Source organism: Ochotona princeps, chromosome 15, assembly GCF_030435755.1.
Source record: "Ochotona princeps isolate mOchPri1 chromosome 15, mOchPri1.hap1, whole genome shotgun sequence".
In the NCBI taxonomy this organism is placed as follows: Eukaryota; Metazoa; Chordata; class Mammalia; order Lagomorpha; family Ochotonidae; genus Ochotona; species Ochotona princeps.
The window spans coordinates 10165076-10191507 of record NC_080846.1 but is presented as its reverse complement, the minus strand read 5'-3'; the positions used below and the strand labels follow the sequence as shown (position 1 = coordinate 10191507).

Here is a 26432-nt window from a genome sequence, read left to right as displayed (position 1 = left end):
TCTGCTGTGCGATCCTCCCCCCTCTCAGAACTCCTTCTCCCATCTCTAAGTGGTGGCTGTTGTAGCCCATTGGGTAGGCTATGTGGACAGCAGAGGAGCTCAGGTCAGGGGGTGGTGAGGAGTGGGCACAGGGCTCCCTGTGGTGGCTCGTCCGCTGGCTTCCACCATGGCTGCTGCTTTTTCCTGTCCCTCCTTTGTTGCTTACCTCTCGGTCATGGCCACCTGCTCCAGCATGGCAGAGCCTGTATTGGCCTTCCAGTTTCCAGAGATGGAGGTTCTCCTGTGTCAGAACAAACAACACCCTGAAGACATGAGGCATGCCTGTCCTTGAGCCTGCTTTCCTTCTTTGCATTGGCTGCTAGGAGGTTTTGACTGAAACATTTGGCTGAAGCTATGTATAACATGTACTCTTAGGAACACCCCTGTCCTCAGCTTGATTTTCTGTTTTTATTCCCTTTCCTGATGATTGCCTTATTATTTATTTATTTTTTTGTTGGATCTCATGTCTTGTTTCCTAAGCTATGTTTGAAATCTAATAAGTTCATTAAAAAAATGCCTACACCAGACCCTGGCATGATAACTCGATTGACTGATCCTCTGCTATGCAGGCACTGGGGTCCCATGTGGGTGCCAGTTCATGTCCCAGTTGCTCCACTTCCCTTCCAGCTCCCTGTTTGTGGCCTGGGAAAGAAGTCAAGGACGGCCCAAAGACTTGGGACCCTGCACCCACTTGGGAGACCCAGAAGAAGCTCCTGGCTCCTGGTTTCAGGTCAGCTCAGCTCCGGCTATTGCGGCCATTTGGGAAGTAAACCAGCAGATGGAAGATCTTTCTCTTTCTACTTCTCTCTGTAAACCTACCTTTCCAATAAAAATAAATAAATCTTAAACAAACAAAAAATGCCTACATCAGCAGATAAAATTCACTAGGCTTTGTCCTGTTTTTGAGATGAGCTAGGGCAAGTGCAGCCTTTGGTGATTGCAGAATTTTTTGAGAGCCCTTAAATGTAGGAAAAACCATCCTCAGGGAGAAGGGAAGCAGGGTGAAAACGCACACACACACACACACACACACACACACACACACACACGAGCTCTTCATCTTTGATTCAATCCCCATGTGGCCCAGTGGCCACATCAGCCATATGGGTGGCAAGGGGCCCAAACATTTGGGCCATCTTCTGCTGCTTTCCTAGGCACATGAACAGGGAACTGGATTGGAAGTGGAGTAGCTGGGACTTGAACCAGCACTCCAATTGGGAAGCCAGAATCTCAAGTGGCATCTTCACCTATTGCATCCCAGTGCTGCATCCAGGCCGTCTCTTGTACAGGGAAGAGCAGGAACTTCTGTGGGGATGCCTCGCCTGCCTCTTCGCCTTCTGTGTTCCTCTGCCTCTTCTGCTCCAGCAGCAACCAGCCTCCATACCTGTGCTCTGCTGCCCTGGAAACTCTTCCTCCTCAGCCCCACATCTGCTTCCTTCACCCCACGCAGGCACTGGCTCTGTCTTTCCCTCCCTCAGTCGTCTGTCCAGCCCTCCTTCCCTGCCGCACCCCCACCCTGATGCTCAGTGCCATTCCTCTCACGGGTGATGGCCGCTTTAGCATCCTGGTGCAGGAGAAGCTCTAGGGACAGAGGACAGATCTGACTCTGTTCCCAGCACTCTAAGTACTTTCTTGCTGGGTCCTCAGGTGGTAGAAGGGGTCCTCCTCCTCTTGTTTAAGAACCTTTCAGTGATTCTAGTCCTGTCATCTCGGGGCAGGGGACAGAGGGGCTCCAATTTCAACACAAGCATTCTGGGAGGGACACAAATATTCGGATCATGGTAGGACAGCTGCATGACAAGAGCTCACTGAAGGCCTGGGGACGGAGGGGGAATGGGGCTGACCTAAATAACTTTGGACCTGAGTGGAGACAGATGACTAAAAGCAAGCGTTGGACCATAGTTGCCCTACAGCTAAGAATTCAGGATTTTGAAGCTGCCTACAAGCACTGGGATTGAACAAATAAGTCAATGCATGGTGGCTCCTGGGAGCCAGGTTTTCCTCTGTTGGAGTAGGGGATTATAGAGATGCATTCAGAAGAGGGTAAAAGAAACCTTAAGGGGCCAGTGGCATGGCATAGCCAGCTAATCTTCCGCCTACAACCTGGGATCCCATATAGGTTCTAGTTTGAGTCCTGGCTGTTCCACTTTTAATCCAACTCCCTGTTGATAGTCTGAGAAAGCAGTGAAAGATGATCCAAGCCCCTGGGCCTGCACCTACCTGGGAGACCCACAAGAAGCTCCTCCCCAGCCCAGCCATTGTGACCATGTGGGAGGCTCTCTGTCTCTGTAACTCTTCCTTTCAAATAAAAAAAAAAAATCTTAAAGAGGAAGCCTTGAGATACCGGATGTAAACTGAAGTCATCCGTGTGACACGATTTAGCTTGACATGGATGTTCCTGCATATGCAGAGAAATACCTAAGGATGTGTGTGTCTAAACTGGTGAGAAACACACGTGACTTCCTCTCTGTGCCTGCGAAGAAGACCTGGAACAATGGCAGCCCTGTAGCAACCAGCAGAAGGCCTCCGTGTAGGGCGGAAGTGGGCCCGAGAGCGGGTTGAATGGTCAGGGCAGGGCAGGGGGACATTCTACGCTGAGGTCTGACCTGAACCTCTTTTCTTGGATGTGGGCCAATGCAGGGATCCAGGAAACGCCATGACAAATGACACATTGGAGCTGTCAGGCAAGGCATAAAGGCGACAGCAGTGAGGTCATGCTCAAGAAAGGCAGTGGGGATGAGATGTCGTCTAAGTCTAGTGGAAGCATGAACAACGATGAGAGGAGGATAGTGATGTCACGGTGGACAGTGGGGGCCCTTGGGAGTGTATGGTGGACAGTGGAGGGGCCTTGGAAGCACACGGTGGACAGGGGTGAGCCTTGGGAGTGCTTGGTGGACAGCAGGGGGCCTTGAGGGCATATGGTGAATAACAGGGAGGAGGGGAGCTTTTTAGCCTGGGGCATCTGAGGGTGGCACTGGCTCTGGGGTTGCCCAGGGGAGGGAAGGGGAGATAAGACAGAGCAGCATTCTCCTCTGAGAGCTGTCTCCATCCTGGAACCCTGGGAATATTTCTTTCTAGGTCACCTTCCCATGTCCTGACAGATCCCAGTAGCTGTTGCTTGAGACTGTACAGTTGGCAAATGACCCTCTGGCTCTTGTTTTAGGAAATCCAGGTGGGGGCAAAAACAGCCGTGGGCCACACATAAATGGCTGTGCATGACTGCCCTGCCAGAATCAGGTGGCAGCTAGATTTGGCCAGTGAGCTGGTGTTGGCCTGCCCTGGTCTAGGATACATGCTATGTCACATGTAAGCACACTGACAGGGAAACCTTCAACTGCCAGGAATCATATTTAAGGCCGTTCTTAAATATGGAGCCTTGTACACAGTCAGTGCTTCATAAATGCATGCTAACCAGGCAGTGTCAGCTGCCAAGGACATCATCATTTAAAGTGACACCAACTCAATCCTCCCAGTGTGAGAGGCAGAGATGTCTTGGGGCAGATTAGATTGCTGGAAAGCCTGGAACCTTGCAGCTGTTCTAGGGTTCATGTTCATTCTTACAGTCACAGTCCCAGGATACCCCACCTTAGCTAACCCATCAAGGTGGGCTGTATTTGCTACCTGGCATTCATTCCTTTTCCTCTAGATGCCACCCTTCTACTTCTCTTTTTGGTGTTCCGCCTTTTTCTAACCCTGACACACCTGACCCCAGCTGGAGTCCTCAGCCTCGTTTCCAGGGACTCACACTTGTGAGGGCAGCAGTGAAGAGGGTTAGGGTAGATTCACTTCCTAGTTGCAGGTGTGCTTTGAAGTTGGTTATTATTTCTGCCTATCCAGATTCCTGGGGCTTCCTGGATCCTACTATTCCTGGAATTGATAATTCAATGGAATTTTTTTTTAAGTTTCTGATCACCTACAAGTTTCTAATGTATTTCCCTAAGAACCCAAGCAAGTTAGTCAAGCGTGATTTCTGTTATTTTCAGGCAGAGATAACTGATGTAACTTCCTAACTGGGTTCTGTAGATAGCCCTTTGCAGCTGATGGCCTCAGAACCATTACTTTTATAGGCCCTAGGGGTCTTCAATAGTGCCAATGTATTGTGCAAAAAACTACATGTGAATTTGAAGATTTTTGGCAACAAAATAAATGTATATATTAAGAGAACTGAATTGAGAGAGAGAGAGAGGTTTCATCTACTGGATCAGTCTCTAAATCCTTGTGATAGCTGAGGCTGGGCCAGGTAGAATCCGGGATGCAGGAACTCAATCCAGATCTCCCATGGGTGTGTCAGAGACCCAACCACCTGAGCCAACACCTGCTGTCTCCCAGCATGCACATCATTGAGACACTGGAGACTGGAATCTGAAACAGAGTTGGGATTTGGCCCAAAGCACTTTGATGTGGGATGCAGGGTCTTACCCAGTAGGCCAAATGCTTTCCTCAAACTTATCCTTTAATTTCAATTTCCACAAACTTTGTGCAGTCCCCGTGCCGATCACACCACCCCACCTCTGCTTGGAAGAGAAACCCAACCCTTCACCCAAGGCATTCAAAACCCTCCTTGATTTGTCTTCAATTTCTCTTTCAGCCTCAACTCTGAACACAGGCATCCAATATGTTCTTTTTTTTTTTTTGAAAGATTTATTCATTTTATTACAGCCATTTATACTGAGAGGAAGAGAGACAGAGAGGAAGATCTTCCGTCCGATGATTCACTCCCCAAGTGAGCCGCAACGGGCCGATGCGCGCCGATCCGAAGCCGGGAACCTGGAACCTCTTCCGGGTCTCCCACACGGGTGCAGTGTCCCAACGCATTGGGCCGTCCTCAACTGCTTTCCCAGGCCACAAGCAGGGAGCTGGATGGGAAGTGGAGCTGCCGGGATTAGAACCGGCGCCCATATGGGATCCCGGGGCTTTCAAGGCGAGGACTTTAGGCGCTAGGCCACGCCGCCGGGCCCAACATCCAGTATGTTCTTGCAGTCTCCCCTCCCCCCCAAACATGGCGCTCATCTTACTTTCTCTGAGGGAATCCTGCCCTTGTTTAGCCAGAGAAAAGAATTCTCTGGGAGAAGTTAAGACAGAACAGCCCTGAGCTGCACTGGCTGGAGAAGACGGCTGAGACAAGACCCATAGAGAATTGAGAGGAACCAGAGCAGGCATGACCGTTGGGTGGAGGGGGCCAGGCCAGGACACATGAGCCTGCCGTCTCTGTCCCTCCCACAGCCTTCTCCCACCATTCCTGCCCGTGCCACGTGTCAGGGACTCACATGTAAGCCTTGTAGTTGGAACCGATCTTCTGGATCCGGATGTCGTACTTGGAGTCGATGAAAGCCTCGGTGGTGGCATAGGTCTTGGCCATGGCCACCACACTGGTGATGTCTTGGTAGTCATGTTGGTTTTCCACTTTGATCTGTGGGAGATGAGGGGGTGAGTGCCATCGCCAAGCACCTACCTGATGCCAGGAGTGGCAACTCCATCTCCAGGGACAAGGCCTGTGAGATCACCTGTTCTGTGGGGCAGGAGGGAGATAGGCACAGGAGACTCACTGCCCACTAGGTACCTGGACAAGGTACAAAGAGAGGAAGGGAACCACTCCACCTGGGGAGAGACCTCTGGTTGGGGTTGGGAGGATGAACACACCTTGCAGACAGTCCAAAGAGCAGGCTGTTCTCTGGAGTGCTGTGGGGGCCATGCTGTAGAGAGGGCATGATAACCTGTAGGAAACAGATGGAGGTTCCCTCTGGCTGAGGGGGAGTGGGGTGGGGACGGCTGGGCAGTCAGGGAGAGCAGGTCGTGCAGGGCCCTGATGGTTCTGAGAGAGAGAGAGAATTGTGTTCTGAAAATTCTAGAAAGTCACTGAAAAAGTTTAAACTGAAAAGTAGTTGCATTCATGTTTTAGAAAAATCACTTAAGCAGTTGTATAGAGAATGAAGGGAAGGGTATGATTCGAGATGCAGCGAGATTAGGATGTGTTCCCATTGTGGAACATTATGTGTAAGATAGGCCTGCACGTGACTGATGTCTGTTGGTGTTCATGTGGAGTGTGTGTGTGTGTGTGTGTGTGTGGTACGTTGGATGCCTGGGTGGTGTGTTGCGTGTTGTGTGTTGCTTGTGGGGTATGCAGTTTGTGGAGCTTATGCTTGTACGTTTTGTGTGTGTGTGTGTGTGTGTGTGTGTGTATGGACTACTAACTTGCTAGGCCAAAGGTCCCAGGGGTAGGGAGAGGGGAGAAACTCATGCTGCTTATTGGGCTAAGGCCAGGATAATGGGGTGGTGTCCTGGGGTCAGGGTGAGGCCCCAGGAGAGCTTACAAGGCCAAGTGCAGGGCACGAGGCCAAGCTTTGTGATAGTGATCTCAGGACAGAACAGAGGCGGTCTCTCAGCGGCTGTGGACAGCTGGGCGGCTGCTCCTCCTGCTGGCTGTGGGGCCCTGATATTTCAAAAGGGGTTCCCCTCCCTGGCCACCCTCAGCCCCTACATCAAGGCAGTGCTGACACCATGCCAGACTCTGGCGGAGCCCACACCCCGACCAGAGGTTTCTCCCCAGGTGGAGTGGTTCCCTTCCTCTCTTTGTACCTTGTCCAGGTACCTAGTGGGAAGCAATGGGGTAGGGAGGTTGATCCTCCAGGTGCCACCCTCTCACCTCACGAGCTCCCTCCTGGCACTTTCCTGCCTGCATCCCTCCCACTACCAGGCCCACTCTCACTGGCACCAGCACCACAGCCTGCAAAGTCCTTTGCAGTCCTCCTGTGGCCCTTAGCCTGGATGGAGAAACTTTGCTTTCTTGACTTCTCAAGGGCGTTAAGCAGCTAAGCACAGAGCTGGGAAATACACTTGAGACCCCAAAGGCACAGCTTTGCTTTGAATGGGCTCCTGATCTACACAGATGCAAGCCTGTTTGATGGTCACAGACTGAGCAATGGCTGGAGGGAGACCCAGCAAGCTCTCTCTCTTCCGACCCTCCAAGAGTCCTGGCCTTTCTGGCAACTCTAGGTCCCACTCAGCAGAGAAGGTGAGGCACCTGGGCAAGAGTTCCCTGGCTCCTCCTCACTTGGAGCTCTGCACAAAACCCATGTGTGCTCCCAAGCTGCGGTGCAGGGCTTGGCCCCTCCCTCGGTGCCAGGCTTTTAAGCTATGATGGCTGACTATGCCCACTTCTTGAGGAATGAGACCCCTCAGTTTTAACTGGTCTCCTGGTTGCCTTCCTCAAGCTTATGTCGTTCTAGTCTCCTTTATGGGTAGGTGTGGTAAAGTCTCCAAGTTCTGGCCAAGGAAGGCTGAGTGGATATGAACATGATATGAATATGAACATGAAATGAACATGGATATTATGTGAACAACTGCTGGGTGGGGACCTGAAAGTGCAGGTCATCTTCTTTTCCCTCTTTCCTCTGATTGGGATGTGGACATGATGCGTTGAGCATGGGTAGGCAGAGAGGACCAGGAGATGAAAGCTACCTGGTGAGAAGGGTTGGGTAGTAACATGATCTGTGTCTCCAACACTGTGATAACCCAAACCCCAAGCCCTGGACGCCCCAACTCCCAGCCCTGGACAACACAACCCCCAGCCCCGGACACTTCAACCCCCAAGCCCTGGACTGTGTACACTCAGCCTTTTAGAGGACCTCTTACAGAGAAACTCGTACCAATCTTGTTCACACGACCATCAGTTTGGTGTTTGTTAGAACAGCCCCAACTATATTTCTGTGGTGTGTTTTCAATCACTTGGTTGTCATTGATTCTTTGTTCCACCATTTTTACCTCCTTGACAATCAGCTTCTGTCTACTCCTGGCCTCTGTGAATATCCCATCCCCTAACTCAGTCTTTTTTATATTTCACTCCCCACCATTCCATGGAAAGGAATTTGGCCAAGCTCAACTTTGGCCAAGACCATGAAGTTGCTTTGATCTCCTGCCTTAGCCCTCTGTAGTTTTCCAGTGAACTTTTTGGAGGTTGACTTCTGTACTGTCTATCTCTTCCAGGTCTCTTGTCTTTCTGGTAACTTTTTCACAGTCCTCTTCCTTTCATGTTCTTTTGAGAGTCCTGGGGTTGCATCCTTGGCCAACATTTGGAGGCTGGTAGAGAGAGTTTCAGTTGCCAAAATGAAAGCATGTGGGTGAGAGCTGGCAAGGTTGGCTTATCTCATTCACTGATTTGTCATTCATTGGTGGCTTTGGGAGGTACTACAGCATCCATATCTTGGGTTTCTAGCACAGCACATGCACCGTTGGCTTCCTTGCAGGTAACTAGTTGCCCACAGTGTCACTTTCCCTCTTCCCCTCAGCCACAAAGCATCTGATGACCAGTTCGCTTCCCCATCACCCTGGCATCTCTCTGTGGCCACGTGATCATGCTTTGGCCAATGGGATGTGAGTAGAAGAAAGACTTGAACTCTCCAGGGAAGGGAAAGGCTCCCTTTCCCTTGAGTGAAATGTGGAACATCTTGGGCCTTGAGGCTGAGCACAATACCTCAGGGGTGGAGGATAAACAAGCTGGAAGGAGTCTGGGTTCCAGAAACCAAGGAAGTCTTAGACCAGGCCTGGGCTGCTTTTGCCCAGACCATGGGTGGGAGCCAAAGTCTCAGCTGATTTAAGCCATTGTAAGTGTGGGTTTTGGCAGCTGGACCTTGTCTCAAGTGTTAAAGAAGCCCAATAGTGCATCATGCATTCTTTCACAGGGTGGACAAAGGAAAGTGAAACGATGACATGTAGACAGAGTGGCCTAATTCATAATCTTCAGCCTAGCTTCCCGTAGATAGCCTCCTCTTTTCCTGCTTTAGTCTGAGTGGTATGGGGGGAGGTTTGCCATCTTTCCCTCCTCTAAAGTAAGCACATCGGAAGCCAGGTCTCTCTTCCACTGGCTGTCCCAGAGGCTCAGAGCCCCAACCAGACGATCCTTGTCATTTTCTGTTGTTTTCTTTACCTGGAACCTCCCAAATAGGCTCCAAAAATCCTGTTCCAATTATTTGCATCCCTCTAGCCATACCTATCTTCCCATGAGACCATGTGCTTTTTAAGGACAGTTATCTCACTCCTGGTAATGTGTTCTACACACTGCAAGTGCTTCGGATGTGATGTTGGACTGAATATAAGAAAGCTGTAATTTGGGAAGGGGAGGAGAAAGCAGCAGGAAAACTAGGGTGTTCAGAAACAGGTAAGGGCCTTGTGCCTCTGGAATGCTGATCTTCTATGAGGTGAAGCTCTTGGTAGGTGCTTGGGCTTGGTACTACCCTCTCAGAGGGCCCTGGCTCCCAGCAGGAGTCCTGGAGAACTCCAGAAAAGGGGGCAAATGTTCTGGAGTCTGGGTGGGGCCTGGGAGGGTGGGCAGGCCCCAGAGGGTAGGTGGGGTGAGAGGGCGTTGAGGACAGCAGCTGGAGGAATGGCCGCTGGCCTGGGCAGGGCGACTTGGCATGGGGCTTGATTTGTTGGCTGGAAACCCCTCCAAGGGTTCATAAAGACAAACTGAAAACAGGAAGTCCTAAATGAGCTGTGATCCAAGATCACCCATGTGCTGCCCAGAGGAGCTGCCAGTGGGAAGGGGACCAGCTGTGAACTCCCTGGCTCCCGAGGGTCACGCCCACCCACCCTGCTCTCCTCTCTTCCTCCGCTTCCCCCTCGCCCATCCACCTCTGCTTGCTTCTCTCTCACTCCCACCTCTCGCCCTTTTTGTCCCTTTGTTTCCCTCTTCTTCTGCTTTTCTTCTTTCCTCTTCCTTCTTTTGCTTCTTCCCCTCCCTTCTCTCGCCTTTGGATCTCCTGGAGGCCTGCTCAGCGTTGCCTTTCTTCCCTGCTTTCAGCTTCAGCTCCTTCCCTCTCTCTCTCTCTTCCTACCTTCCCTCTTCTCCTTGTTTCCGCTTCTCCCCCGCCCTCTGCGCTCTCTGCCTTCTTCCTGGATGTGTGTGCACATGTCTGCATGTGTGCGCCCTGTCCTGAGGGTGAGTGAATGAAGCATGGAAGCAGAGGGGCTGAGACATTAGAGGGTGTGGTTGGATGCAATTCACAGACTTCTGAATGGGATTCTGCTCTGAGGCTTCCTAAGTGGAATTCCAGCTTAGAGAAAGAGCATCGCTTGTCAGCTGGATGCATTGTCCTCTGCTTGATTGAATAGCTCTGATCCAGGAAGCTCACTGTGGCACAAGGCAGTTCCCAGCTTATCTGGGAATGTCCAGTGTGCTGTTGTTTGCATCACAACAACCACTCACCCTCCTGGGCCACTCTCATTGTCTAGTGGACAGGGAAGTCAAGCAGGTTAGTTGCAAACTCCTGCCTTATGGGCAATGGTGATAATCAATTTGTCCAAGAAACCAGAATAACACAGAAATCTATGCACTCGGCTTTTTATCTCAAAGTTCCTGGAAGTGACTCTTCCCTGTAGGTGAAAGCCACCAGCTTGATACATTGTGAGGCTAAAGTCACTTCATTTTGATTTCTATTTTCAGGAAAGCCTTCTCCCCTTTTATTGTGTATTATACAACCACATTTTGCTTGATGCAAAAGTCAGACAAACAAGAGCCATCCATATACCGAGAGATCATCAGTCTATCCTCCTTTCCTCCACCTTCTCTTCCCTCTGGAGGTGACCAGTGATTTTGGTTTCTCCCATCACTGCATTTTTTTTTTGAGCAAACATGTGTCTTCCCTGCCAGAAATTCTTGTTAGTAGCATGGCATGCTCATCGTTTTGCACCCTGCTTGTCTCATCCCAAGCAGAAATCAGGCACTCAACTCCATGTCATTCCATAACAGCAAACTATTCCACTATGGGCTGCATAGCTATTGACACAGCCAGTCCCTTGGTGGTGAGTGTGTGGACTGTAGTCTCTGCACCATCCTCATGGGAACACGTCCCACAGCCTCATGATGCCAAATATCCTTTACAGCCAGAAAAGCATTTCTACCCACCATGTCTCCAGGCTGTATGCCCCTTTTGCAGAGTCTACGCCCTCTCCTAGTTCTAAGGGGCTTCTGATGGAAATGATGAGCCTCTGAGAATACAAACTGTGGCCCTTGTGTCTACAGAAAGTCTTCTTGGACAAATAATGCTGTCACGAGGAGCCTCCCGCACACAAACTCATATGTCAGCCTCTGTTTCCTTAGTTACAAGTGCAACAGCCATTGCTCAGCTTTTTCTTGAGTATCCTGTATGTAATGTGTCTTAGAAATTTACCATATGTCCTTTCAGGAACAAGTAGTGTAAAATACTTATCCTGGGCCTCCAACAGGTGGTCCAATGTCTGGCCTCTAGCAAAAGCTCAACAATTAGAGAATGTGTAAGTGAATGAATGAATGAATTTACTCCTTGTCTAATCCCCAGATGGATTTGGCCATTTGGCCAAGTCATTTGTTTATCCCACAGATATTTGGATAGCATCTGACATATTCCAGAAACTCTGATGGGCTGGATAATCCTTGTGATATCCCGCAGACATCAGAAAGGAGATAGACTTGTAGCTGGCTGGATAACTAAGTATACAAAACAGTGTTTGTTGGTCTTCCAATGTAAGTAAAGAATCTCTATTAAACTACAGAAATTGTTGAAGACATTGTAGGTGCTGGACACTGTGCCAGGCAGGTCCTTTGACATTTGCAATTGTATTTAAAAATCGTAAAAACACTGTAAGATACTTTTTATTATCCTATGTCACTAATCAGGAAACTGAATATTGGAGAGGTGCCTTAAGCAAGGCCAAACAGCTGGAATTAGGAATAGATGAGCCGACCAAAGTCATGTGTGACATTGAACTGAGAGGACTGGTGGACAGGTCAGAAGACACAACCAAGGTGAACACAAGAGAACTGGCCATTAGCATGGTGAGTGTGAAGTCCTCCGCTGGGACATGGATATCACTAGGATCTTGTGTATAAAATGACCCGGGGGTATTAATTGAGGACAAGCTCATACAGGTCTTGTAAAAGCTGACCTCGTGTTAAGCCACACTCATGGCTACAGGATGATGAATAGGCTCCAGGCTCCATTTAGCTAAGAATCATAAGTAGCATATTCCCTGTTGTATCTCTGGCCTCCAGTAGCACAGTGTCTGGAAGAAGTCTTCAGGCATGGTCTGGGTAGAATGGGCACTCAATACGTACCTAATAATACTGTGTGTATCCATTTACCACCCAAATGGATTGAATACTGGTTCCCCAGGTGCTCTTACAGGTGCATAAAATGCAACAGTGTCCTTGAAGAGCTCACATTTTGGTGGGAAGGCAGGGAGGAAGGACAAGAGATGATGGGGTTGGGGCGTGGTGGAAGGGCTCTAGCACCAGGTGAGTGAGGAATGCTGAACAGGAGGAATAACTTCACTGATGATGACTTGGAGGGACAGTTTGAGGAGATGGTGCTGGAGCAGCAAATCGGGTGAAATGAGAGCATGAACCATACAGGACAAGGAACAGCGAGTGTCGAAGCTCCTGGGCGGGAGTGGGTAGGTATTTTGGATAGAGGTAGGGGACTGGCTTATCGGATTTATGCTGGTGACACTGTTTTCGGAGCACATTGAATTCTTCTGGCACCATGTAGTTGAAGTAATTGTCAAATGAGGGCATTTCAAGGTAGCAAAGGGTCTGGAACTAGTTTGTATGAGGAATGGATTATAAAGAGTGATTTTACATGCATCTGCCTGGTCAGTTATTGGCATGCAGCAAATGGTCCATAAGTAGTTGTGTAGGAAAATAAAAGGAAATTCAATAGTAAGAGTATGTCTCTAGTGGAAAACAAACCAAGGAGTTTTAAAAAATTGCTAAGAAATATTTAGCATATTATACAAGTAATGATGGTAGTGCTATTTAAAAAATTATTATGATAGTAATAATGTTAATGCTAGTAGAAGCCAGATTTTTTAAGTGTAAGGAAAAAGAGATGCAATTTTGAAATCCCAAAGAGCTTAGAACAATTTTACAATCTGAAAGTTTAATTCAAAATGTCAGTATGGATTTATGATGTGCACTTTTCTTCAAGAAATACATTTTCTCTTGAGTTCATTAAAATTCCTAGAAGCAACCGCCAACAAGATCGTAATGAACATATTTAGCACTCAGATTACAGTCTCTAAAAGCCCTTATTTTAATGATTTTAATCAGGGCTCTTTGGGGGAATGGCAGATTCTAGGTTTGGGGCAGGAAATGCATAAGATGCCGTTAGAATACCTTAGCCTACTAGAAGGAGTCATTATCATGCCAGGATGACACATGAATCAACTTGAAAGGGCTCCAGTCAGCCAAAGATGTGACCATTTGAGTATCAGAAAAACAAATGACTTTAATGGGTTGAATTATATACCAAATTGTTAATAACCAGTGACTTTGAACAAGCCCTTGGTCACCTTTGGAGGAGGTTAAGGCACAGCCTCACTATTCTAAAATGGTCAATAAAGAGATGAATTCCACCCAATACATGCAGGATTAAGAACATTCTCCTTCTGCAGCCCCCAACACAATGATGTGCTCAATGCCAAGACAGTGGGGTGAGAGTGGAGGTGGGGGAAGGAGAGAGTAGCTGGGAAATCACGATATGTGGACCGAACAGGCAACATCTCAACTCACAGGTCAGTCTTGACATCCCCAAAGGTATGGAAGGGAAATGCACACCTCAACGGAGGCGGTGCTCTTGCCCAAGCCCGGAACCTGTAGCAAACAAAATCTCCATCCCTCACCACTGGCTGACAGTGGTGAAACAGTCATCAGTCAAGCTTCAAGCTCAGAAGAAAGGAAATTCTATAGCAAAAGTGACATCCTGTCTAACAGGTAGATGACAGGAAAAGAAAAAGCAGAGGAAGGGGAACTGCTACTGATCCAAATGATGTAAATTGTATGAATAGCAAGGCTGTGCTTATATATGATGAGATTACGTAATTGAGCAGGGGCTATTGAACACTGACTCTGTTAGATGAGATTAAAGAATTATTACGACTGACGTGCAATAATGGCATTTGGCTATGTTAAAGGAAAAAAGCAAGCTTTTATGTGTTAGAAATGCACTCTGAGATATTTATGGGTGAAATGATGCAATAGCTGGGATTTCCTTTAATATAATCTATGATCCATAGATAAAGTTAAGGAAGGGCTGCCAAGGACTTAGCCGAAGAGGGAGTGGGCAGAGGCTGTTAATGGCAGAGTGGGGGTGATGAAAGCGTCCAGGAATTATTCAGTGATGATGACCCTGCCTTTTGAACAAGATCCGCTGAACTAACTGCTTTAGAAGTGTGCATAAGAATCAGCTCTTATTTTTTTAAAACTGATAAAAGTATCCAGGGGTGTTGGAGGACCTGTGGAGGCCTATGCTAAACAAAATTGGTCATCAGTGGACAATAATGGAACTCAGAGATAGGCCCATAGGATTCCGGTTTGAGATTTTCTCCTCTTTTGCACATATTGAACATTTCCATAATCAAATGTTCAAATCAAGCAGAAAGGAGACTGAGGATAAGGGTGAGGTCTGCACTACATTGGGAACAAGGTTGGAAGTGCCCTTGGAAAGGTATGGCTCTGGGTGAGATTCCTTGTTCGTGGGTTTCCCTAAGAAAAGGAGACTGGATTTAGGCTCCCTGGGAGGATGAGGAACCACATGTCCTAAATTCCAGAGACTTAGAACCGTTCTTAGAGTAAAATCACCCTAACACTCCTGGAATCACTCTTAGTTAGGATACCATTACCTATGATGAAGGGCAGCTTCAACAATGCTCTTCCATGATTACATGTTTCTTAGAATATTCCTATGTGTGGGCTATCGTCCCAGCCTGCTTGGGCTATCATGACACAATCCCATGGAATATGGGGCTTAAATGAGAGACACTTATTTTGCCTACTTGGAGGCTCGGGAGCCTGAGAGCAGGATTCAGGTAAGGTCCATCCCTGGCTCGTGCGCCTCTCTGGCATCTCGGTACAACGCCACTAATCCCATCATGAGGGCCTGATCCTGTGGCTTCACCTCTCTGAATTCTTTTCCATAGGCTCCATCTCCAAACATCATCGCGTAGGGATTAGGGTTTTAACTTATGAGTTCTAAGGTGGAAGAGCTCAGCAAAGGCATGTCATATTCTCCTAAACCATGACTCGAGGAACACAGTTTGAGGTGGCCATGCAATCTAGAGACAAATTTGATCTGTTTTCTGTAGTGGATTTTTACATTTGCAAAAGTCATACACCTATGTGTCATCAAAGGAAATGTCTCTCTAACTCCAACATACCTCCTGGTGATAAGAGTTCTTTATATTCTCTGGAAACATTCTATGAACATAATAACATAAGGGGATGTACCAATGACCTCAATCTGAGCTGGGGCAAGACAACAAAGAGGCTGCTGGACCCTGCCATGGCCGGAACTGACAGACACCCCTGTGTTGACCAATCGCCATCAGAGGGAATATTTGAGATGAGAATTTCCCTGGAGAAAGTTGTATCCGCCTACCCTTTCCTCATGATCCCTCTGCTAAGAGCACCCACGGGACACAGAGGGGGCATTTCCAAGAAGTAATATAAAAGGAATTAGATGACAAGTTTATTTTGCTGAAAAACCTTTTGAAATCCATGCAGTATTTTCATAATACACATTTTCCATGAACTTTTTGAAGCCTTTTCTGTACACGGATTTAAAACCTTTTGCACTAAAATAAACTTTTTTTTTTTTTTTTTTAGCTTTTAGAAGTGGCTTTGTATGTATGCCAAGCAGTGAGATGGGGTTTTATGGACCTGTGCTGGTTACTCCTGGGGCATCTGAAGGTTTTGGGATTGACCTGCCCTCGAATTTATTCAGCTTCAGAGTGCAAAGCCTGCCATGGACACGGGGGGTGGGGGTTGAGAAGGATCAAGGCCAACTTTGATGGTGGTTGGAGGTGGTGGGGTGAGGTGGGAGGGGCTGCAGCTGAAGAAGAGTCAGAGCCATCTCTGTCCGGTCATCCAGGCATTGTCATTTCCCATGGGACCAAGGCAACCGCTTCCTTCTGAAACACCTCTTGCCCGGGAGCATGTGTCTGATGGGGTTCCTGAGCATGTGTGCCAGTGGGCCGAGCCATCTGTGCTCTTGAGATCCAGAGGTCAAAGTGTTCAGGCCGAAAGCCATGACCTTCATCATCTCTGCTGCCTTCAGTCACAGCGGTCCCTGCCTCTCAGCCCTTGTGCTTTGGGACAATTTTCCCAAATACCCTATTGCCTCTGGAGGACCTCTCCATGGAGGCTTTTCCAGCTACTCCTTTCTGTCTGTTAATCTCTACTAAATTCCTCTGGCTGATAACCATTGTTTTTCTTATCCCTGGTGCCTATCTGAAATGACTCATCTGTTACTTTGTGTCTACAGTCTTTCTCTTATACTAAAAGGTAGACCTGCAGGAGCAGCGACCACCTCCTGTAGCTTGCTGGGGAGCCAACATAACAGAGTGCTTAGGAATGCAATGTCATGGAGCTAGACACTAATTCTCTGTCTGAGTGCTGGCATCTCATATGGGCATTCGTCTCATACGGTCTTAGTTCCTGCTGCTTCACTTCTGATCCAACTTCCTGCTAATGGCCCGAGAAAGCAGGGGAGGATGCTCTGATTCTTTGTGCTCCTACACTCATGTGGGAGACCCAGAAACTCCAGACTCCCTACTTTGAATCAGTCTCTAGCTTTACCCCCGTGTGGGGAGTGAACCAGTGGATGGAAGGTTCTCTCTCTGTCCCTCCCTCTCTCAGTAATTCTTGCTTTTAACGAAAATAAATACTTAAAGCATGCAAGTTCAAATTTAGCTCCACTTCTGATTTGTTATGTGAGCTTGGGAAAGTTCTCTTGTTGAGCATGAAATCAGGTGTTACAAACATATCATTTAAAGAAATACTTGGTTCATTACAAGCATCCAGTAAATGTCATGATTATTATGATTAGTCCTCTTAATACCCATAAATTGAGGATAGGTCTCAACACACAGTAGGTATCAATGTGTATTTGCAGAAAGCATGAAAGAAGGGGCTAGTCACAGGAATTGCTTTGGGGAGATATACTAGGCAGAGAGGGACAAAGAAATGCCAGGGCCCTGATTTTGAAACATCAGAGGGAACTCACAGCCCTAACTGAAAATTGAGCCTTAAAATCTTCTCACAGAAACTGAGGGCTCAATGAGCTTTGTGCCTGAGAAAGTGGCAATTCCATCTTCCTTTGGAAAGGAAGTTGGGGAATGGAGCCAAGATCCTTCCCAGAAAATGGCTTGGAAGCAACCCCAATCCAGAAATGCATGAGCGACTCAAGTTCACGGCTCTGCTTCAATTGCCTAGAAAACATTTCACGCGAGTGTGAGCAGCTGCTGTCCCAGCCAAACCCGTGTGTACCATGTCTTCATCAGAGGCCCACTTAGAGAGCATGATCCATCTTGCCGTGTGTGGCTGACAAACACTTGCTTATCTCAAATGCAGATTAACTGTGTGGGGTCACATAGTAGACCAGTTATTCACCAATCAATGGAACATCAGGAAGGCATCTACCAAAAATAACAGTAAGTTCAGACTAGTTGTTCTGTGGGCTTTCTTTCTGGCAACATGGGGCTGTCAGGGCCAGCTGGATGGCCAGGCCACTCCTAGTTCGAGATAATAAACCCAGAACTCTGGCGCACCCATGGGTGCTTGTTTTCTGTTTTATAACAGGAAAGTGTGCATCCAGCTCATTCCGAAATGGTATCAGCTCATCGAGAAGCTGGTTAAATGGGGTGAAAAGGGGCAGCGGGGCACGTTGCTCAAGGTTTGCTTCATCTTCCAGTCAATTCTTCACCAGGCATGCAGCTCCTGGCCTTGCCAGGTGGGGTTAGCAAAGGTCTCTGACTTCAACACCACGCTGTGCTCTGGAGTTTAGCTCAGAATGACCCCTGAGCTTGGCATCAGGGATCTGAGTCAGAGGACACGGAGATCACAGACCCCTGACACGGAGAGGGTCTCGGGCTTCCCATATTCCCAGAGACCATCTCTGGATGTGTGTGTGTGTGTGTGTGTGTGTGTGTGTGTGTGTGTGTGTGTGTGTTTCCCCTCTCACCGTCTTCCTGGACCAAAAGAAATACTAGTTGAATGTATTAAGTAGTTAAGCACCGAATAGCTTATTTAGCAATTATGTCCTAATCACTCAATAATTGATGAGAAAAAAAAAAAGCACACTATTTTGGCTTCAGTCCTAGATAATGACTCTTCCCTCCTCCTGGGATGGATATGTTTATTGGGCACTGCACAAATACCCAACCCTGGGATCAGACTAGATGCTAGCACCTTGCTTTCTGTTTCGAGGCTACGGCCACACGACACTTGCTGTTGAGCACAACCACCTTCAAAATCTCACTCCTCACTGAACTGTAACAGCACCGAGAGGAACCTGGCATTTGAATTAGAAATGCTGGGCTCCTTTGGGTGGCAATTTGCATGATGTCTGACAGTGGTCGAGAACTGTCGTGTCTCCCTTGAACATGCAGAATATCCTGGTGTCTCAGGGCCCTCTGGAAACTGTGAACCACACGGCACAACTTTTGGGGCTTTGGCCAAAGTCTCTGTTGGAACAGGCTGCCCAATCTTCATGACTAACAGCCATGTGACACTTTAAACCAGGCATCTTTCAGGAAAATTGAAGGAGGATTCAGGATCGATGTGCTGGGATCATAGACTCAGCCTCTCGGGGGTTGGTTTGCCAGGTGGTTTAGTTAGCAAGGGTGAGTTTGTTAGCAAGGATAAACTCACTGTGTAAAGTCTGAAAAGATAATAGTCTTTGAGCGTTGGACTAAAAAAGGACAGTAAGGTAGCCGCATGGTTCTTGAGGGGTTCCCAGTCACAGCTGGTTCAGTCGGGGGTCTGTAGGACTGTGTTACAGACACGCAGGAGGCTGCGGGCAGGAGGCTGATTTCCTCCGTGCTGCGGATACAGAGGAAACTGGAAATTCCCCATTCCTCGGGGCCACTGGCTTCTCAGATGTCACTGGTTCCCCATTTGCTCCGACAGAGGGTCTTACCTAGTTTGTATACAGTACTCATGCTGGGCCAGAAATGTCACTGCACATTTTGGGTGTATTATCTCATTTAATCTTTGGAAACAGATCCAGGCGGCTTTTGGCCATGATGTATCCAGGCAAGCTTTGACCCAGTAAACAACTATAAAACTGGAGAGAATTTATGAGGTGATCTTGTTTACAGACAATGGCATCAGGCAAAGCACAGCTGTGGTGCCTCATAGGAGGAAAGCCCAGGAGGGGAACCCGGGCTCACCCAGCTCTTTCCCAGCCTCGGCCTGTGCCACTCTGCCCTTGCCCATGCCATTGACACTGACATGCCAGTCCCCTGGTGCTTCGTGCACAGCCCATGCTCATTCCTTCTCTGGGCTTTTGCAAGCCCCGTTCTGGTTGTCTGGGAGAGTCTTCCCTTCTGTTCAGCGCATGGCTCATTCTCACTCTTGAAGCCTTTGCTCAAACACCTCCACCTCAGAAGTTTCCTCTAATAGCTCCTTTTTCTCTCTTTCAACAACATGTTCCCCTCCTGCCTGTGAATGGGGAGAGCTTGTAACTGGATATTTATTTGCTCACTTATAAATTACCTCTCTCTTGCTAGACCATAAATCTTTTTTATTTACTTATTTGGAAAGGGGTGGGTGGAGATCATCTGTCTGTTAGTGCACTTCCCGAATGGTCACACAGCAGGGGCCAGTCCAGACTGAAGCCAGAAGCCTGGCACTCCATTTGGGTCTTCCTTGAGGGTAGCAGGAGCTCAGGTACTTGGGCCATCTTCTGCTGCCTTCCTGGCTTCATTAGCAGGGAACTGGATGGGAAGCGGAGTAGCCAGGACTTGGACCCATATTCTGATATGCGATGTTGGCACCACATGCAGCAGCTGAACTCACTGTGCCATGATGCTGGTGCACCACGACTTCTACACCCAAGATTTGACACAGCACATAGCATCTAGTCTGTGCTCAGTAAGTAACCCTTGAATGAACATACAAAGAATGACTCAATTTGCCCTTCCTCTTCCTGTAGGAAGTTGGGCATGGGAATTAGGAGGAAAGTTGGGGGAAGGAGATCCTTTCTCCCCATTACAAACCTTGTAGTGCAGAGAAGGCCAGTGAATTTGGGATTTGGAAGTTAGCTTAGTGGAAGTTAGACCCATTAAGTCCTCTTAGTTATCTTGTCAGGGAGATGACTTCTCCTGATTTTACAGCTGAGGTGCAGAGGAGAGACAAACTGGTTTAAGGTCACCAAGTTGGGTAAGTGGAGGTCATAGGGACTTGAACCTAAGTCTGATGGACTCTGAATGTCATGATTTGTCCCAGATCAGGTTCTAGTGTGGAAGCAGAGTGGAAGGCAACTTTTGCTATCTTTCTTCCTTTGCCCACATTTGGTTCTGTGGCCAGCATGGCTGCCAGATGGACATGAGCTGGCAGAGTACAGTCCCTGAGAGTGCCAGGGGGCAGGTGCCTGATCTTTTCCTGGAAGGACCCAGGAGGGCAAACTCTCCCAGCCAGACTCCATGGCCAGGGTGCCCCCTGTAGCTGGAGTTGGGGCTATGATGATTCAACCCCAGGGCCTCTTGGCCAAGGCAGTCTGTGCCAGGAGACCCCGGCTAGGGTGCAGGGCTGACTCACAGGGCAGTCTGCCACCACCTGAATCACCAGCTTTGGCTGGAGAGAAGAGGTTTGGGAGTCAGGGTGGGGCATTGGGCTGGGACCATGTGATTCAGCCTGTGAATCAATAATAGTAATGATGGAGATGACGACGATAATAACAACAGTGATGGATGATGACAGCTACCTTTAGCGAGTGCTTTTTAAGTGCCAGGTGCTGTTCTATGAACTGATATTAATTCATTTAGTTTTCATAACAATCCTATGAAGTAAGTCCTATTATGTTCCTGTTTAATACAGGAAAACAGTGTGGCCCAGCAAGGTTATGTAATTGGCTGCAGACTTCTAGCTGGCATATACAAGTGCTGAGACTCCGTGGAAATCTGACTCTGCAGGCCAGTCATTCACCAGACAAATGTTTATGGAGCCCATACTACAAGTCAGGCACTGTTGTGTGTTATGGGCTGGAGACACAGGCAGGCCACGCATTGGTGGGGTTGAAGGAGAAGCTAGTATACAAATACAAGGTGTGTTAAGTGGAGATGAGTGCTATGGGGAAAACAAATTAGACTCAGGGGAGTAGGTCAGGGTGTGGCTGTTATTGGGGTCATCCGTAGTAGGGGGTATTGAGCAGAGACCTAAAGGAAGTAAAGGAACCAGTCACAGTCTGTGGTGCAGGACAGCAAATGCTGAAACTGGGCTTGGAGAGCAGTGTGGATGCCATGGGGTGGTCCCAAGGGACCACGCAGCAGGAAGGCAGGTCGAATACAGAGCTGTTGTAAGGCCATTAACTTTTCCTTAGTAAGGAGGGCAGGGGAATGGCATGATCCAACTTAAGGTTAGATCAAGGACTGAGAAGCAAGGGCATTCGTTAGAAGGTGCTTAAAATTGCACATGAGAGATGGCTGTTGTTTGCACTAGCATGGTGGACTCCAGAAAGGTTTGAAGGTAGAACTGAGGAAGGCTTGCTGACTGGGATGATGGGAGGTGTGAAAGACGCAAGAGTGAAGGAGGATGATTCTGAGGTTCTGGGTTGGGTGACTGTAAGCAGGAGAGACCCCCCCCCCCCTTTCTGTGCTTCCCCGGAAATGGGCAAGGGCAGATCTGGGGCCTTCCTAGTGCTCTGTGACATGCACCATAGATGGGTCTGGGTCAATCAGAGGAGACATAGCCTTCCTGCTGGTAGTTCCTGTTTTCTGAGAGGATGTGAAAAGGACCCATGCATCCCAGACACAGGACAGAGGAGCAGCCCAAGAAGGAAAGTGGTCCTAAGACCAACAGCAGGAATGGAATGAGCCTGCGGCCTTGGCGACTTCTCTGAGATTTAAGCTCCAGGCCTTCAGAGCATTAAAACCGGTCTGAGGTGGAAATTTCCATGACTTTGCTGCCAAATAATCTTGATTCAGGGTCAGTGCATTTATTGGCTACTTGCTGCCCAAACTAGCTTTGCTGGTCCCTGGGTTAAGTCTCTAGGGAAGAAGTCCTTGAATGGCTGGATGGCTGCTGCTGCTGCTGAAATTTTTCGCTTTGGAGAGACTTGGGGATCTTGAGTCTTTTCCTTGGGCAGCATAGTACTTTCGACAAAGAGGAAGACACCAGACGAAAGCTATGATTTGCAAACTCTTACAGCCTCCTTCCACATGAAGGGGACAAGGGCGATGTTCTGATTGGCAGCTTTGAAGGAGATATTGGGAAAACATCCTCATTTCTCTCTATCTCACCTTTTATTTCATCTCTGTTCCCCAAATGTTCAGCTTTCAGGTCGATTTCCCATAGAGGGAGGCATAATGCTACCCTTATGTGGTACATAAGTCTGTCTAATTCTGGAGTTCAATATTGAGCACTCACTTGTATGTTTTATCAGTCAGCTTTTTTGTCACTGTAACAAAATACCTGATACAATCTACTTGGCAAGCAAGGAAGTACGTTCTGGTTCATGGTTTTGGAGGGTCACAGCCAGGACCAGGCTGGTCTCAGCTAGTAGCATTGGAGTATGAGTGAGGGAGGACGCACATGGTGAGCTGGGGCAGAGAGGACAACTGGGTGAACACAGGCCTTTATAAGAAACCTTCCCAGAACGACCTGCCAAGATTACATCCCCAGTGACTTTAGGACCCACTTTCCGGCACCATAGTTAGATTAAGTTTCCACCCTTTTGTATCATTAGTAAATGTCTACATGAATCTGGCAGTCAAATCTATGAGGAGTGACTCAAGTATTGGCCTGAAGACCAAAGAGACCCCATTTTGGATGCCCGCTTAGGTTCCCCTAAAGTACAGGTTTTGGTCTAATTTCTGTAGTCTTCATGCTATATAGTTACCCACCCAATTTTGTTCTCTGCTGATCTCCTCCAGCCTCATAGCCCCATACCTGACAGCCCTATCCACCAATCCCTTGTGGCCCAGTATCCCTGGCCTCACCTTCAGCCATGTGTACCAAACTCTATGATCTTGGACTCCCAATACCCGCCCCTATGTTCTCTTTCTGTCTCCTCCCCTCCCTTCATCCTCCTCCTCTCTCCCCTTCCTCCCCCTCTCCTGCTCCTCCTCTCCCCCTGATGCACTCTTGTGGCACCCTCTCTCCTGGTTTGAGTCCCTTGGAGCCCCCACCAACCTTCTGCCATATGGCAGGAGTCCTGTCTCTCTTCCTCTCCTCTCCGCTCTCTCTCTGCCTCCGGCCCCTCTCCACGGCCATCACCCTCTGTGCTGCTTTCTCCCCTTTCCATGGCAGCGCCTCTCTGCGCTGAATAAAGACCTGAATAAAGAGTCCCGTGTGGACTCACTGCATGTGGCGTCTTGGGTGAAACTTCCTAACAATATCTTCAGTATGTTCGGCCTTTGCATCGACATATCCACGTGGACTGCATTCTTCAGGATCCTTATTTGTACCAACTAAGGTGATATTTGGATTGCACAAATTCCATCCTCTTATTCCATCCCAACACTGAGCCTACAGCATGACTGACCAGCCGGAAAAGCGTATCATAGGCATGAAGTCAAGCATGAGGCTGGCGTGAATATCCTTTAATGCTTGTTCCAGCCTGAGATCCAGTGATTCTGTCATCTGACACAGAAATGCCTCAATCTGACAGAGACAAGCTGGAGCCCCAATTCTGACAGGCACTGACTCAATTGCTGCGCCTATCTCACACAATAGGCAGCAAGTGGCGCCAGTCCTGGTGAAACTTTCCCAGCCAGACTCCCCACCACCCCCGACTGCCCTGCATGATACCCTCGCTTTGTCAGGATCCTCCAAGAGCTTAGCAGGTTTGCCTTTTCTTTGCTTAACAGACTCTTTGCCAAATCTCATCTTTGAGGTTGAAGAATCCAACCTTCAGGCAAAGAACTGTCCGGGTTGGCTTGCTGGGGCTTTATTTACCCATGCAGTGATTGTCCATGGTGGGACGGAGCCAGGTGCCTCCCTAGCACTCCCTTTCTGCCTGGTCTGTCACAGAATACTCTGACGCTGAACTTGTCCTGGTCAACCCTTCCTCACCCAGCAGCTCCGCCCTATTCCCTTTCCTGCCCAACTGGAGAAATAAAGAAGCCCCAGGGCCTCCCAGGCAGGATTTCATTCATCTGTAATGAAAACAGACCAACCTAAGCAAACAGATCTCTTGCTTGTCTAAGCCTGGATTGCTGTTTCTTTGGGCCATGTCTGCAGGTGAGCTTCCTAGGTGCTCTTCTTTCCATTGCTGTGGGAGCAGCCTGAGCTTTCAGGGGAATGACCCATGACCCACCCACAGGAGGAAAAGAACATTTGGTTGTAGGAGGTGGGCTCAAGGGGGTGAGGTGATGTGTGATGTGCAAGGGCTCTTGGGGAGTCAGTAAATTGGGGTGGATCTTGTAGGCCTCAGTCACAGACAACAGGAAGCCAATGTCAGGTTCATTTTAGCAAAGGAGTGATGTCACCGGTGCTGGGTTTCAGGACCTTCATCTCATCACCGGTTGTGGAAGAAGATGGATGGGAACAGCTAAGACAGGGGCTGAGGGATTGTTCAGGCAGCAGCGCTGGAGTTGAGAGCAGACATGGAGCCTAGCTGATCTGAGACAATGAGAACGGAGGTCAGAAAAGGCAGTAAAGGCGTGGGATGGAGGCAGTAGGACTCCACCTACCAGCAGACACAGCACAGGGGGCCAACAAGAGAACCACCTGCTAAGGGTTTGCAAAGTCCTTTCCACTGGGAGTCCCTGCCCATTACAGAGGAGTAAACTGAAGTCTGGGCATTGGGGGGGGGGGGTCAGTGATGGCTTCCAGATCACATAGCTGGTTGGCAGAGGGCAGTTTGACTGCCTAGACCCCAGCCATGACGGCGAGGCCCCCTCTATAGCAGGGGCCACCTTTATTGAGGATTTCTCATGCATCCTAACTAACTAACTTTCTCAAGGTCACTCAGGTCATGAAGGGCAGAGCTGTGCCTCATACCCCAATAGCAGAGCTCAAGACTGCATTTCTTATCATCATGCTGAATTGCTTTGGGCACTATCACAGATCTTGACAGCTGATCGCTTTATTTTATACACAACCAGAAAGGAGGAGTTTGAAACTTGCTAACACAATGGAGTAATACAAATTTAAGGCAAGGAGAAGACAAATCACCTTGTTTGGATCATTGCACGTTGTATGTCTGTCTTGATTGATCACAATAATCCCACAGTGGACAATTATGCATCAGTAGAAAATGTACAACTGGGTGACAAGGTAGGAACATGGATGGAGCAAAGACCTACGTAATAACTAATGTATGTTATTCTTGTAAAATCTGACACTAGAATATGCTTCCATGTCAAAAGGCTATCAAGTCAGGAAGTAGTTTGGAGAGCTAAAGATGAGAGAAAATGGATAGGAAGCCAACCCCAGAGGAGGATATGGTGGAGACGAGAGCCAGGGCTCAGAGGTAGATGAGACATGGCTGAGCTGGAGAAAGAGTGTAAGCAAGGCATGGTGGGCTAGGAAGGCAAGCTCCAAAGAGGGGCAGTGGGTCCCAAATGGGGGAAGAACATGGGGCCTGAGGACATCAGTCAAGTTCTGAAAATGCCACTTTCGCTACTTTCTGAGGCACTTTAGCATGAATGCTGATCAGAAACAGAGCAGCCAGAATGCAAACTGGCATCTGTATGGGATGCCAGCCATTGCACGTGGCAGCTTTACCCCTTATGCTACAACAGAAGCCCCTCCATGAGCTTTCTGAGACGTGCCATTTTTATGTATTTATACAATGTATTTATTCTATTTCTCCTATGAAGTGGCTATTATTACATGCACAAAAGTTTTCACAAAAATGCAGAGAACTTCCCACATGGCTTGAGCATGGTTCGGGAGTCAGGCTTAACTACTTAATAAGCTGTGTTACTCTGTATCAACTTCCCTAGACCTCAGTTTTCTCATCTGTAAAGTGTTGTTTAGGATAGCATTTGCCACACAGAGTTATGAAGAACATTTAGTGAAATTAACCAAGTCAAGTGGTCTGAATAGTGGCCGGCACAAAGTGGTGTCTGTTAGCTGCTCACCATGAATTAGAAACACGTTCATTAACCGGGTGTTTAGAGCTTTTGTGAAGTTCAACACACACAGACAGCATTAAGCTATTAGCTTTAGCTTTCTGGGCATGGTGCCTTATATTTGGTAATGATAGAAGCTTTTCTCTCTGGACTCTGTAGCGTGTTTGGTCCAGCTAATGCTGCAGGTGTGTTAGAGGCAAGAATGGCCAGACCGCATCCTGCTCATGTGCAATTTCTGAGGCTGATGGAATGGTACATGGTATGGAATAAACCCCACTCCATGCAGAACCTTTTAGGGAGGAATTGAAAACCTGCTGACTTTCCTGAAAGACTGGGGAGGTGTT

The 26432-nt window shown here is 48.3% G+C and overlaps 1 protein-coding gene across 1 annotated transcript in view; it reads right to left on the bottom strand.

The window, feature by feature from the left end:
* SYN3 (synapsin III) overlaps positions 1–26432 on the bottom strand; it is a 392583-nt gene that overhangs the window by 17967 nt on the left and 348184 nt on the right. Inside the window, exons 8-9 of the mRNA XM_004589565.2 lie at positions 5307–5449; positions 206–280 (exon numbers count right to left, since the gene is read on the bottom strand). Of these exons, the coding sequence (XP_004589622.2) occupies positions 206–280; positions 5307–5449 (218 nt within the window). The remainder of the gene's footprint in view (positions 1–205; positions 281–5306; positions 5450–26432) is intronic.